At 41.8% G+C, this 12665-nt stretch overlaps 1 protein-coding gene across 5 annotated transcripts in view; it reads right to left on the bottom strand.

Annotated features, from left to right (window-relative positions):
- Positions 1–12665, bottom strand: part of ttc39a (tetratricopeptide repeat domain 39A) — a 138099-nt gene that overhangs the window by 95006 nt on the left and 30428 nt on the right. For all 5 annotated transcript variants that reach the window (XR_011887994.1, XR_011887995.1, XM_072273763.1 and 2 more), the window contains exon 3: positions 1368–1499. Coding sequence is in view for 3 of the 5 variants with exons in the window: in XM_072273763.1 (XP_072129864.1) it covers positions 1368–1499 (132 nt within the window). In the remaining 2 variants the exon portion in view is untranslated. The remainder of the gene's footprint in view (positions 1–1367; positions 1500–12665) is intronic.

Here is a 12665-nt window from a genome sequence, read left to right as displayed (position 1 = left end):
GTTAATTCTTCAGCTAAATTTCTGGTTATAGAGCCGTACAGAGTAATACAGCAAAGAAACAGGCCCTTCAGCCCAATTCATCCATGCTGACCACAGCTTCCACCAAAGTAGTCCCATTTGGCCCATATTCCCCTCCTTATCTATGTACTTATACAAATATCTTAACTGTTATTGCAACTGCTTCAATCACTTTCTTTGGCAGCCCACTCCATACACCCACCACCAACTGCATGAAGAATTTGACCCTCAGGACCTTAATAACTCTTCCACCTCTCACCTTAAACTTAAGCCCTCTAGTTTTTAGTTCCCCTTCTCCTGCAAAAAAAAACCCATATGAATCTGTACACTTTTTATAAAGTCACCCCTCAATCTCCTATGTTCCAAGGAATAAAGTCCTAGTCTACACAGATGAGAAAAGCTTGTGCTGTTCTCTGTTGCCCTGCCTAACTGAACTATAGCATATGAAACCAAAGCACGAATTAAAATAGAATGCATTGCTGGGCAGAGAAGTGGCAGATGGAGTTCAATCCAGAATAGTGTGAAGTGATACACTTTGAAAAAATCAAACTTGTCGGTGGAATACAACGTTAATGGCAGGATTCTTAGTGATGTTGAAGGGACCAGGGTATCTTGGGGTCCAAGTCGATAGGGTGGTGAAGAGGACATATGGTCTGCTTACTTTCATTTGTCAGAGGATTGAGCTCAAGAGCCGTGAGGTACTGTAATGCCCCTTAAAACACTGGTTAGACCATACTTAAGCGTACTGTGTTCAGGTGGAATGTGGAAGCTTTAGAGAGGGTTCAGAGGAGATTTACCAGCATGTTGTCTGGATTAAAGGAATTAATCTGTTTTATGAGGAAAAGCTGAGTGAGCTAGGGATCTTCTCCTTGAAGCAAAGGAGATTAAGAGACTTCTTGAGAGAGGGAGATACTGTAAGATTATGAGACACATGGAGAGAGTGGACAGCCAGTAGCACACAATGGCCAATACGGAGGACATATGTTTAAATTGATTGGATGCAAGTTTACAGAAGATGTTGGAGGTAGTTCATACAGGGAGTGGTAGGTGCCTAGGACACACCTCTGGGGATGGTGATTGAGGCTAATTACAATCAGAGACTCGTAGATAGGCATACAGGGGGTGATGGGGTAGGAGGGGAGGGTTAGGTGGATCATGTAGTAGTTATATGGGTTGGTACAACATAGTGGGCCAAACAGTATGTGGCACTATTCTATGTCTTAAAAACCCTTTTATCTGTATATAACTTAAAAATAGCTTGCTGCTATATTGCAATTGCTCAATTCAACTGCAGTTACCAGACAGTATTACATCTTTCCACACTTGTATTTTTAAAAGAAACCACTTGCTTTTGACAGACGGCTTGGGCATCTTTCATTGTATTCCCAGCATTAATAATATCCTCAGGTTCAAAGGTCATCATGGCTTGCATTTCCAATATCGTGGCATATGTCAAGGAGTGATACATGCTGTCCTTGGCTCTGCAAAAATAACACAAAAGTATATGGATACAGTCAATATTATGTATTAAATCAATTTTAGTAGCTTCCTACCAATACTTATTGGTTAAAGTACGTTGAATTAAGCCATTAATTGATATGGATGCATTTTCAATTAGAAAGGGTTGTTTAACAATACAGTACTTTAATAAATGTTAAACCATGAATTTGGTAAAACCATATGACCATCTTAACAAAAATGTAAATTTTCAATTTTGTTTTCAATTCTAAGCATTTTACGGAATTTTAAGCATTAAAACAATTTTTGGCATATGTAAAGTTATTTCTTCAATTAAATTTCTGGTGTTAAATATTTTATTTGACTTCAGATCTGTGTAATACTTAAATACAAATGCAACTGTCCATCACAGCTGTGCTCAGGCTGAAAGTAACAAAATTCCTATGATGGCTTTGTGTCCAAGTTTGCGGATGAAATGAAGACAGGTGGAGGGGCAGGTAATGTTGAGGAAGCAGGGAGTCAGAAGAAAGACGTACACAGATTGGGAGAATGAGCAAAGAGGTGCAGCTGGAATATATTGTAGGGAAGTGTGTGATCATGCATTTTGATAGAAGGAATAAAGATGTAGACTACTTTCTAAACAGGGAGAAAATTCAAAACTCAAAGGTGCAAGGGGACTTGGGAGTCTTTGTGCAGGATTCCCTAAAGGTTACGCGCAGGTCGAGTGAGCTGTAAGGCAGGCAAATGCAATGTTAGCATTCATTTCAAGAGGACTAGGGAATAACAGCAAGGGTGTAATGCTGAAGCTTTATGAGACATTGGTCAGACTGCATGGAGTATTATGAGCAGCTTTGCGCCCCTTATGGAAGATATGCTGGCATTGGAGAGAGTCCAGAGGTTTACGGGAATGATTCTGGTGATGAAGGGTTAGCATGAGAGGAGGATATAAAGGCCTTGGACCTGCACTTGCTGGAGTTTCGAAGAATGAAGGGGAATCCCATTGAAACCTATGAAATATTGAAAGACTGAGAGAGAGTGGATGTACTGAAGTGGGTGAGTCTATGACCAGAAGGCACAGCCTCAAAACAGAGGGATGTCCATTTAGAATAGAGATGAGGATGATTTTTTTTTTAATCCAGAGGGTGGCGACTATGTGGAATTCATTGCTACAGATGGCTGTGGAGGCCAAGTCATTGGGTATATTTAAAGCAGAAATTGATAGGTTCCTGATTAGTCAGCGTGTGAAAGGTTACAGGTAGAAGGCAGGAGAATGGGATTGAGAGGGTTAATAAATTAGCCCTGAAGGAATGGCAGAGCTGTCTCAATGGGCCGAACGACCTGATTCTGCCTCTCTGTCTCATCAAAGGTTCAAAGGTCCAATTTTGTTAATATTGCTAATTTAACCTATTCTATGGATTGCTTCCGGCACTTTCTCAGCTGTTGCGATGCTGGCCTGTCCATTATCACTTTCAGCATTGGCTCTTCACAAGATGGTGTTAAGGTACCACAAGTTGCTCAGACATAATCACTGTGTCTTTCTGTCAAGTCACCTAACGGATGATTGCTTCATAGAATGGTTGTCACACAGAAATACCAGTCACCGTGGTTTACAATTCATCTCTATCAATGCTTGGTGAAATCTTTTCCAGTTGGATCATAACTGAGAAGAGACGCTGCTGATTTTCTCAATACAGGGGCATAATGGATATCCTGAGACATCCACAATCAAAGTAAAATATACAAAAGGGGTTATAGTATTTAAAATCTCTCTCTATGCCATAAAGGCTAAATTAGAAAACATTTGTAAGTGGGCTGGGAGTGGAATGAGTGGACCAGGACACACAAAATTTATGGTTCCATTTATTAGTGTGATTGTATCAACCACCCAGCACTAATGACACTGTTTATTAGCACAGCTAGCATGAGTTCAGATTTACTGATTAAATCCAGCCTGGCTCTCTTGTGGCTGGAGGCACTTTCACAAGCCTCGGGGACTTGTAGGAAGACTTGACTGATCGTGGGTAAAGAGAGGTCCCAGGGTCTTTGCAGTTCAATACTGGAGATCAGAGGGAAGAGGATGAGTAACCCTTTACCTAAAGAGAGACAAGTCACCAAACCTCCTAGGCAAGCAAGAGCACAGGCAGGAGACAATTCAAGGAGTCACTCCCCCAGAAAGCGGATGCAGGGCAGAACAAGTCTTATGATCTCAGAGGTGGGGTTAAGGTCACGTGGAACATCTGCCACACATTACATCACAGGCCTCAGACATCGGTCTCACCTACCAACAATCTCTATCAGGGTTCGGACCAAATTTTCTATGCCTCACCAAACCATCACACATTTACCACAACAGCAGGCAGACAACATCATCTGCTGGCACACTTCCCTCTTTCCAGCAAAAGAGTACCCTAAGTAGCAAAAGGTAACAGCCATCTGGCAGGGAACAAGCTAACAGCCCACCTTCCTCGAGGGCAAACCTATCGGCCATTGCAGAGTTACAGCTGGCATTGAAAATGATGCCGTGCTTTTTCATCCTCCTTCATCTCACTTTTCATCCCCACCTTATTCCACTATCTGCAGATGCTGGGAGCCTGCATTTTTAATAGCCACTCTCCCCTCTCCATAGCACTGGCCCCCACCCGATGCCTTTGTCCCTTTAGGTGCAGGAGAGTTCACTCACTTTGGCAGCAGTGCACTCGGATAGCTTGGGGCGGAATGATAAAAAAAAATATTTTGGTTAAACAAGCAATAACATTGAATTAGATTAATATTTTGAAGTTTCAAAACATAAATCAAAGGAAGACACAGAGAATAAGCGCGTAACTTCATCTTTACTTGAAGTGAGGCGTGTATGTATCACGTGGTAGTGTGATGATGTATGCAATTAATGTATTTCTACATATAACCCATAATTTAGTTATTTAAATGAATTAATCAAACTATATACAAGATTACTCAAATATTATTGAAATATTAAATAAACAACTGACCCACTCTATACAAACCTCTTAAACCTACCTCAACTTTTAAAAGGAATTAATGAAACAATATGAAGAATGTTACAACCAACTGACCTCAATTTTCCCTCAAACACAGCATCTGACATAAGCCGTCAGATGCCACCCCACTGTATTTATATCTCTGAGGAGCAGTGTACATGACCTATAGTTTCTTGTTACAAACAATAATTTTTCTTGATTGTCACTTTGAGGACACTGGAACACTCTCTCTATAGTCTGCTGCACAAGGGCATTAGCACAGTGACAAAACTGCTACTGTTCATTCAGGACTGGTTTTCAACAACCGCCAGTGTGGAGCAGGAATAAATAACACATTCCCATGATGCCATGTCTTGGAAACAGCTGGAGCGATGCAAAAGAACTCAATTTTGAGGCAAGGGTATAAACACAGATTAAGTGATGGATTAATCAAGGCACAAATCTGAAAGGCACGAACGTACTTCATCTCAGAACCTGTTAATTATCCGTCAACTTAGACAGCATTAAATGTTGACGAAGGACATTGATACCAAAACAAGATTTGAAAGAACTCTACTAGTTACAATGAACATGAAGGCAGGGGCTACAAACACTGACATAAACAAATCTGTGGAGAACTAGACAGTAGATGTCAGTATTTCTGAATACAAATCTCTAATGCACTACTTGGAATTTCTTATCATTGCATTCCAGCAATGATAGCAATGAATGACATGGACAATTTGCAACCCCTTCAAAGTGATTAAAAGCAAGGCAGTTAGGGTTCTGAATCAAGAAGGATTAAGATGTACTTTTACAAAACCAAGCCCTTAAGGAATCGTGTGATGCTATTGGGTTTACTGACTGTTACGTACCCCGTAACCGGGTTGCCAAACCAGCAGAAATGGATCACTCAGTTGGAGTCTGGATTACTAGAACTAAGAAAGTTTTATTAAAGAAACAAGCAACACAGTACTCTAATTAAAAGGATAATGAATGTAACAGTTCAGCAATGATAAACATACATGTACACAGAATTAAGATAGCAGGATCAATCAAGCTCTATCGTTGTCTAAGGGCAAATGACCAGTTTCAAAGTGACACAAAGTTCAGTTCAATTTAGTTCAGTTCGCAGTAATCGTTGCCGTGGCGATGGACAGTGGGGGAGGGGAGGAGAGAGAGCAAAACGAATGAATATTCAACACAGCTTCCACACACAGACCTTCGCAGTCAGCTGTCGGGCGAGTCCTTTGTGATGTCATCTGAGGTCACCGACCGTGACCCCTCCGTTTCCAGATACGATCGTTTCCCTGCGCTGAACCTGGCACCCAGGCAAGGGTGGACACACACCAGGTTTCCGCCGATCGTGCCTTTCCACCCTGTGCGTTTATGGCTTGATCCCGTGATCAGCCGTCCAAGAGCTTCCCACCGACTTGTGAGAGGCGCACCGCTTCCAGGGTCTCGTTACCTCGGGTGTCGTGTGTGTCCTGCCTTAGCGAACCTGTCCCTTTTTATCCCCCTGCTGGGGTATCGCCTGTCCATCACTTCAAACAGTTCAGGGTTCAAAGGGGGAGCTGCTCCAGACAGCTCTCCTTCCCCTTCATTACACATCTCCAAATGCTGCTCCATTGTTTTCCTTATCCCTCTCTCTCCTGAAGACAGGTGGCAGACCAACTGCTGATTCCACAGGACAGCTAACATCTTAATCTATGTGTATTCCTGTCACATGACCAAAAAACTCTTAAGTTCAAATGAAGACCTAAAGCCCTATTGGATATAAATAGCCTCAAGTATTCTCACTAAAGGGAGGTTATACTGTAACTACCCAATCTTCAAAGACCCAGTCATCTGATGAAGATGATGCCAGCGAATAATGCGACCAAAAGCAATGTCCTTCAGACAGTTCCATTCATGAAACTACTCCATTAACTTCTTCATCTTTCAGATATGATTCTGCTACAATGGAACCTGTAGTTTACATCTTGATGGCGTACTTTTGGGCCGATTGAGCAATCTGACAGTTGGCTGTCTCCAAGGGTGTTCAGTGAGGTTTCGAGCAGAGTGTGTGGCCTGAAGACCGAGAAACCCGGAGCCGGGGCTGCGAGCCCACGATCAACTCAACCTCTCGCTGATCTCACTGCTTAAAGCATCAAGCAAAATTAAAACCAACGAGGACGAGAGTAGAAGGCAAGTGGGTGTTCAGCGCCATCTGCCTGCATGTGACTGGTCTCTCTCTCTCAATGCTGCCAGAGGATGATGTGGAGCCTTGAGACTTGGGCAACGTTAATCAACACAGAGCATGGACTCGATAGTTCATTTTATGATGTGTTTCTGGTTTCTCGCTACTCTTTTTTTTGTTGCTATTTGGTGATTTTGATCGGGTCAAACCAGCTCTGCAGCCTGTAGTCAACAAACTAAACTGACAGTGCTAAATTGAACTGAACTGACCAAAACTGACAATTCCTAGACTGTATCAATGACTTTGTGGTTTGATGTATTTTTTCCCAATTGTTTCTCGCTGTTGGCATGACTTATTCTTTTTTTGATGGTTGGGTGTTTGATGTTTTCCTTGAACGGGTTCCATCGTGTTTCTTTGTTTCGTGGCTCTTTGCGGGAAGACAAATCTCAGGGTTATATACTGATACATACTTCGATAATCAATGTACTTTGAACCTTAGTTCACTTCTTTGTTTATTCTCCGTAGAGAGTTTATCTAGGGAGGAGGTAAAACCACTCAAGGATAAAGGGGAAGAACATTTGCTTGGTTGCAGTTGATGTGGGTGAGTTCCTTAATCAGTACTTTACACCAGTATTTATCAAGGAAAAGGAAGTGAAGGATAAGGAGATCAGTGCCCAGCGTATTGATATGCTAGGACAATTCAAAGTAAAGAAGGAGGGTCTCTTAAAGAGCATTAAGATGGATAATTCCCCAGGATATACCCCAGGTTATTGAGAGAGGGAAGGCAAGAGATTGCTGGGGCCTTGACCAGTATCTTCATGTCCCCTCCAGCCATAGGCGAGGTCCGGGAAGACTGGCGAGTAGCCTTTGTTCCATTATTCAAGAAGATAACCAGGGATAATCCTGGAAACTAGAGACTGGTGAGTATCACGTCAATGGTAGGGAAGTTACTGGAGAGAATTCGTAAGGGTAGGGTTTATGAACATTTGGAAAACCATGGCCTAACCAGGGAGAGTCAACATGGCTTTGTGCAGGGCAACTCAGGTCTTACTAACTTGATTGAGTTTTTTGATGAGGTTACCAGGGTGATTAATGAAGGTAGAGCTGTAGATGTTGCTTACATGGATTTTAGTAAGGCATTTGACAAGTTCCCTAATAGGAAGCTCATCAAGAATATTAAGGTGCATGGGATCCATGAAGAATTGGCTTATTTGGATTGAGAAATAGCTTAACAATAGAAGATAGTGGGTAGTGGTCAAAGGGACTTATTCTAGCTGGAGGTCTATGATTAGTGGTGTTTCCACAGGGACCTGTACTAGGACCACTGCTGTTTGTGATGTACATAAATGACCTGAATTAAAATGTAGATGGGGTGGGTTGGTAAGTTGGCAGTTGATACAACAATTAACTGTGTTGCAGATAGTGTAGAAGACTGGCAAAGAATACAGCAGGATATAAATCATTTGCAGATATGGGCAGAGAAATGGCAGATGGAGTTTAACCCAGATAAATGTGAGGTGTTGCACCCTGACAGGGCAAATGCAAAGAGACAGTGTACTGTTAAGGGCAAGATCTTTTACAATGTTGATGAGCAGTGGGATCTCGGGGTCCAAGTTCATAGCTCCCTGAAAGTGGCTGCACAGTTTGATAGGATTGTTAAGAAGGCATATGCCATGCTTGCCTTTATTATTTGAGGCATTGAGTTCAAAAGTCAGGAAATTATGTTGCAGCTTTATAAAACTCTAGCTAGACTATATCTGGAGTATTGCATACAGTTCTGTTCATCCCATTACAGAAAGGATGTCAAGGCTTCGGAGAGGGTGTAGAAGCAGTTTATCATAATGTTGCCTTGATTAGAGGACATGCTAAATTGAAAGGTTGGATAAAATTGGGTTGTCTTCTCTGAAGCAGCAGAGACTGAGGGGAGGATTATAAGATTGCAAGAGGCATATATAGAGTAGGCAGACAAAATCTTTCTTCCATTGGTTGAAATGTTTTAATATCAGAGGGCATGCATTTAAGGTGAGAATGGGTCATTTCAAAGGAAATGTGAGGCAATTTTTTTTCTTACAGAGAATGGTAGGTGTCTGGGGCTTTGGTAGAGGCAGATTAGAGACTTTTAGATAGGTACATGAATGTGAAAATTTGGAAGGATATGGGTATTGTATAGGCAGAAGAGATTAGCTTAGTTAGCCATTTGATTACTAATTTTATTGGCGTGGCACACCATGAAGGGCCTGTTCCTCTACTGCACTGTTCTAAATTTTATAATTTTCCAGCATTGAATTTTCATGGAGCAAATATAAATGCTAAAAACTCAGTTTACTAAAACATTTACATTTGGCAGTCTGATCAGCATCTGGAGGTGGGGGAGAGGGAAGAATTTGTTGTTATTTTGGAATGAGGAGTTTATGTATTCAGCTTTTGCAGGACTTCAACCTGAAGCTTTGGCAATTTCAATAGCAAAGGAACAAAGTACTATTTCACTTTTCTTCACCATCCAACTTCAAGAGGGGGATAAGTCTTGAGTACATGGTGTAAATGCTGCAAGCTTGAATCTTTTCATTGCTAGTTTTGATTCAAGAGCAAAGGTGGATTTGCATGAGTAACTGAGGCTGAGAAAATGGGTAACAGAAGGGCAATTGATCTCAGGAATGAAATATTAACTCGTAACATTTCTTCCAAAGAAAAGAACAATACCATGTTCTCAAAAGGATATTCTTCAGCAGAGATGTATAGCAGACTCAGGACACAGCCAGGTTTGGAGCCAAAAGTGGTGGAATGGCAGTTAATCACCAAAATACTCACAAGAAGAGGTGCATTCTGCAAGATAGAGTTCGTATACCGAATCTCTGATGGGATCAGAAATGAGAAGACAGGATATTGGGTACAGTTGTAAAAAATTGTCTAGAGAAGGTCAGCAAGATCTTCAGAAAAAATTCCAGGAACCTCGCATGATTACAGTGCATGATACCTTGTGGAACAGTCTAGACAACTGTAAGATGGCAGATGTTCCTGAAGTAAAACTGACCATTTCAAGAATAATTGGCACTTAAATATTCTGATGAGAGTCAAGAAAAGATAACATTACCATTATCTGGCATGAGAGATTACCAATATCTGTGAATCTCAGTTAAATAGATGTAACATAAGAACTACTCAAAAATCACAGGGTGGAAATCTGTAATACAGTTGAATCCATTTACATTATTTTTTAAAAATAGTGGACTGGATGGGTGGGGGGTAAGATGGAGGGAGGAGTGCCATATTGAACCCATGTTGCTTTAGAGCCATCATCCTTTTAAAAATTGTGTCACACCAACAAATGCTCTCTGATCTGCAGCTGAGAGAGCTCAAGAGCCCACACTGTAAAGAGCTCTTGAATAAACCTGGTTTGAGTTCACTGGGTCTCATGTGGTTGTACATACTGCAAAAAGACTTTTAGGGATTAAGAACTCATTGAACACAAACAATGCTGGTTTTTTTGGGTTGGATTAGGGTTCAGCAAAGTCATGTATTTGCTGCTTGTCAAAAATACATCAGCCAAGATATGGATCAACTTTCAATCTTCATTAAACTCAACTAAAATTAAATCAGTATTAATAAAGATACATACATTCAAAGTCATTTTAACACTAAAATTTATGACACTACTTGGTCACCAATGCCACAGTAGCATCTGCACCTGCCACAATCCACCAGGAACTGTAAGGTTGCCCAGACACTTGGTGACACCTGGATGACACTGTTGTTACCAGTAAGGATGACAAGAAACATCTCAAAATCTCAAGACAGTGTTAAAAAGATTACAATATTATGGGGTAGAGCACGATGCAACAAGTGTGAACTCTTTAAACCAAGCATCACTTACTGTGATCTCACCATTGACGCACAAGAATTACACAAATGTGCTGAGGAAATTCAAGCAGGGGTGGATGTTCCAAGGTCAAGCAACATACCACAGTTGCAGTCCTTTTTTAGAGTTTCTCAATTCCTATAACAGGTTCCGGCCAAACCTGACTACCGTGTTCCACCCTTGAACTCATTACTACAGACTGGGAGGAAATAGCAATGGACAAAGTGGTGTGAGGTGGCTTTCCAAAAGGTACAAGAAATGGTGGCAACATACACTCTACTCACACATTAAGATCCACAATGTCCAGTGAAGCTTCCCTGTGACATTTCAGCTAATGGTATAGGTGCAGTTATGTCACATGTTATGAGTGATGGAAGTGAACGCCAAATAGTCTTTGCATCACTTTCCCCTACTGCTGCAGAGAAAAATTATGCACAGATTGACAGAGAGGCCTTGAGTCTGGTTTGGGCTGTAAAACTTTTCAATCAGTACTTGTATAGGAGAGAGTTTACCCTCATTATTGATCATCAACCACTGGTGTCCATGTTCAATCCACAGAAGGGTGTTCCACTAACAGAGGCAGCACAAATGCAGAGATGGGCTCCGTTTCTTGGAGGACACAATTACAAGACTGAATTAAAGAGGAAAACTAATCATGGAATTGGTCCCAGTTATCCTTGCAAAAGGAAATACTAGAAAAATTAACAAAAAAAGACACTCCTTTTGACATACTCTCCCTAATGCAAATCAATGGCAGAAATAATCCAAAGGGAAACCAGAAAAGACCCTGCACTGTCTCAAGCCTGCAGGGTCGCTGAAAATTGCGTTGGAATGTGCAGCAGAAATTCCAGTTTCCCCATTTTTATTAGCACTGGGATGAGTTTGCCCTTGACAGAGGTTGCCTTATGTGGGGATTGACAGTCGTTGTACCATCCAAGCTGAGAGCTAACTTGTTGGAGGAGCTACATGCTGGTCATCTATGTGTGGTCAGAATGAAAGCAAGCCAATTCTGTATCCACAAAGCAAGGTCCCCTTGGATCCCATGCCTCCTTACTTTCTCAATAGGCCTTGCATGGGGTACCTTATCAAATGCCTTGCTGAAATCCATATACATGTCATCTACTGCTCTGCCTCCATCAACATGTTTAGTCACATCCTCAAAAAATTCAATCAGGCTCGTAAGGCACGACCTGCCTTTGACAAAGCCATGCTGAATATTCTTAATTATATTATGCCTCTCCAAATGTTCATAGACCCTGCCTCTCAGGATCTTTTCCATCAACTTACCAACCACTGAAGTAAGGCTCACTGGTCTATAATTTCCTGGGCTATCTCTACTCCCTTTCTCGAATAAGGGAATAACATCTGCAACCCTTCAATCCTCCGGAACCTCTCCCATCCCCATTGATGATGCAAAGATTATTGCCAGAGGCTCAGCAATCTCCTCCCTCACCTCCCACAGCAGCCTGGGGTACATCTTGTCCAGTCCCGGAGACTTATCCAACTTGATGTTTTCCAAAAGCTCCAGCACATCCTCTTTCTTAATGTCTATATGCTCAAATTTTTCAACCTGCTGTAAGTCATCCCTACAATCGTGAAGATCCTTTTCTGTAGTGAATACTGAAGCAAATTTTTCATTAAGTACCTCTGCTATCTCCTCCGGTTCCATACACATTTTTCCACTGTCACACTTAATTGGTTCTATTCTCTAAAGTCTTATCCTCTTGCTCTTCACACACTTGTAGAAAGCCTTGGAGTTTTCCTTAATCCTGCTCGCCAAGGCCTTCTCAAGGCCCCTTCTGCTCATCTGTTTTGTTCATGATGTTTCTTGCGTTAAAATAGACACATCTCAAACCATCTGTCTGAGTGTATCCCTTCTCTATCACCTGTCTATCTTCCCTCCTGCACTGTCTCCAAGCTTCCTCTATTTGTGAGCAAACCACCCCTTCCTCCGTCTCTTCAGTTTGGTTCCCACACCCCAGCAATTCTAGTTTAAACCCTCCCCAGCAGCTTTTGCAAACCTCCCTGCCAGGATATTGCTCCCCCTCAGATTCAAGTGCAACCCGTCCTTTTAGTACAGGTCACGCCTGCCCAAAAGAGTTCCCAATGATCCAGAAATCTGAACCCCTGCCCCCTGCTCCAATCCCTCAGCCACACATTTATTCTCCACTTCACT

The sequence above is a fragment of the Mobula birostris genome, chromosome 12, assembly GCF_030028105.1.
Source record: "Mobula birostris isolate sMobBir1 chromosome 12, sMobBir1.hap1, whole genome shotgun sequence".
Taxonomy (NCBI): domain Eukaryota; kingdom Metazoa; phylum Chordata; class Chondrichthyes; order Myliobatiformes; family Myliobatidae; genus Mobula; species Mobula birostris.
The sequence above is the reverse complement of the archived record's forward strand: the minus strand, read 5'-3'. Positions and strand labels throughout refer to the sequence as shown.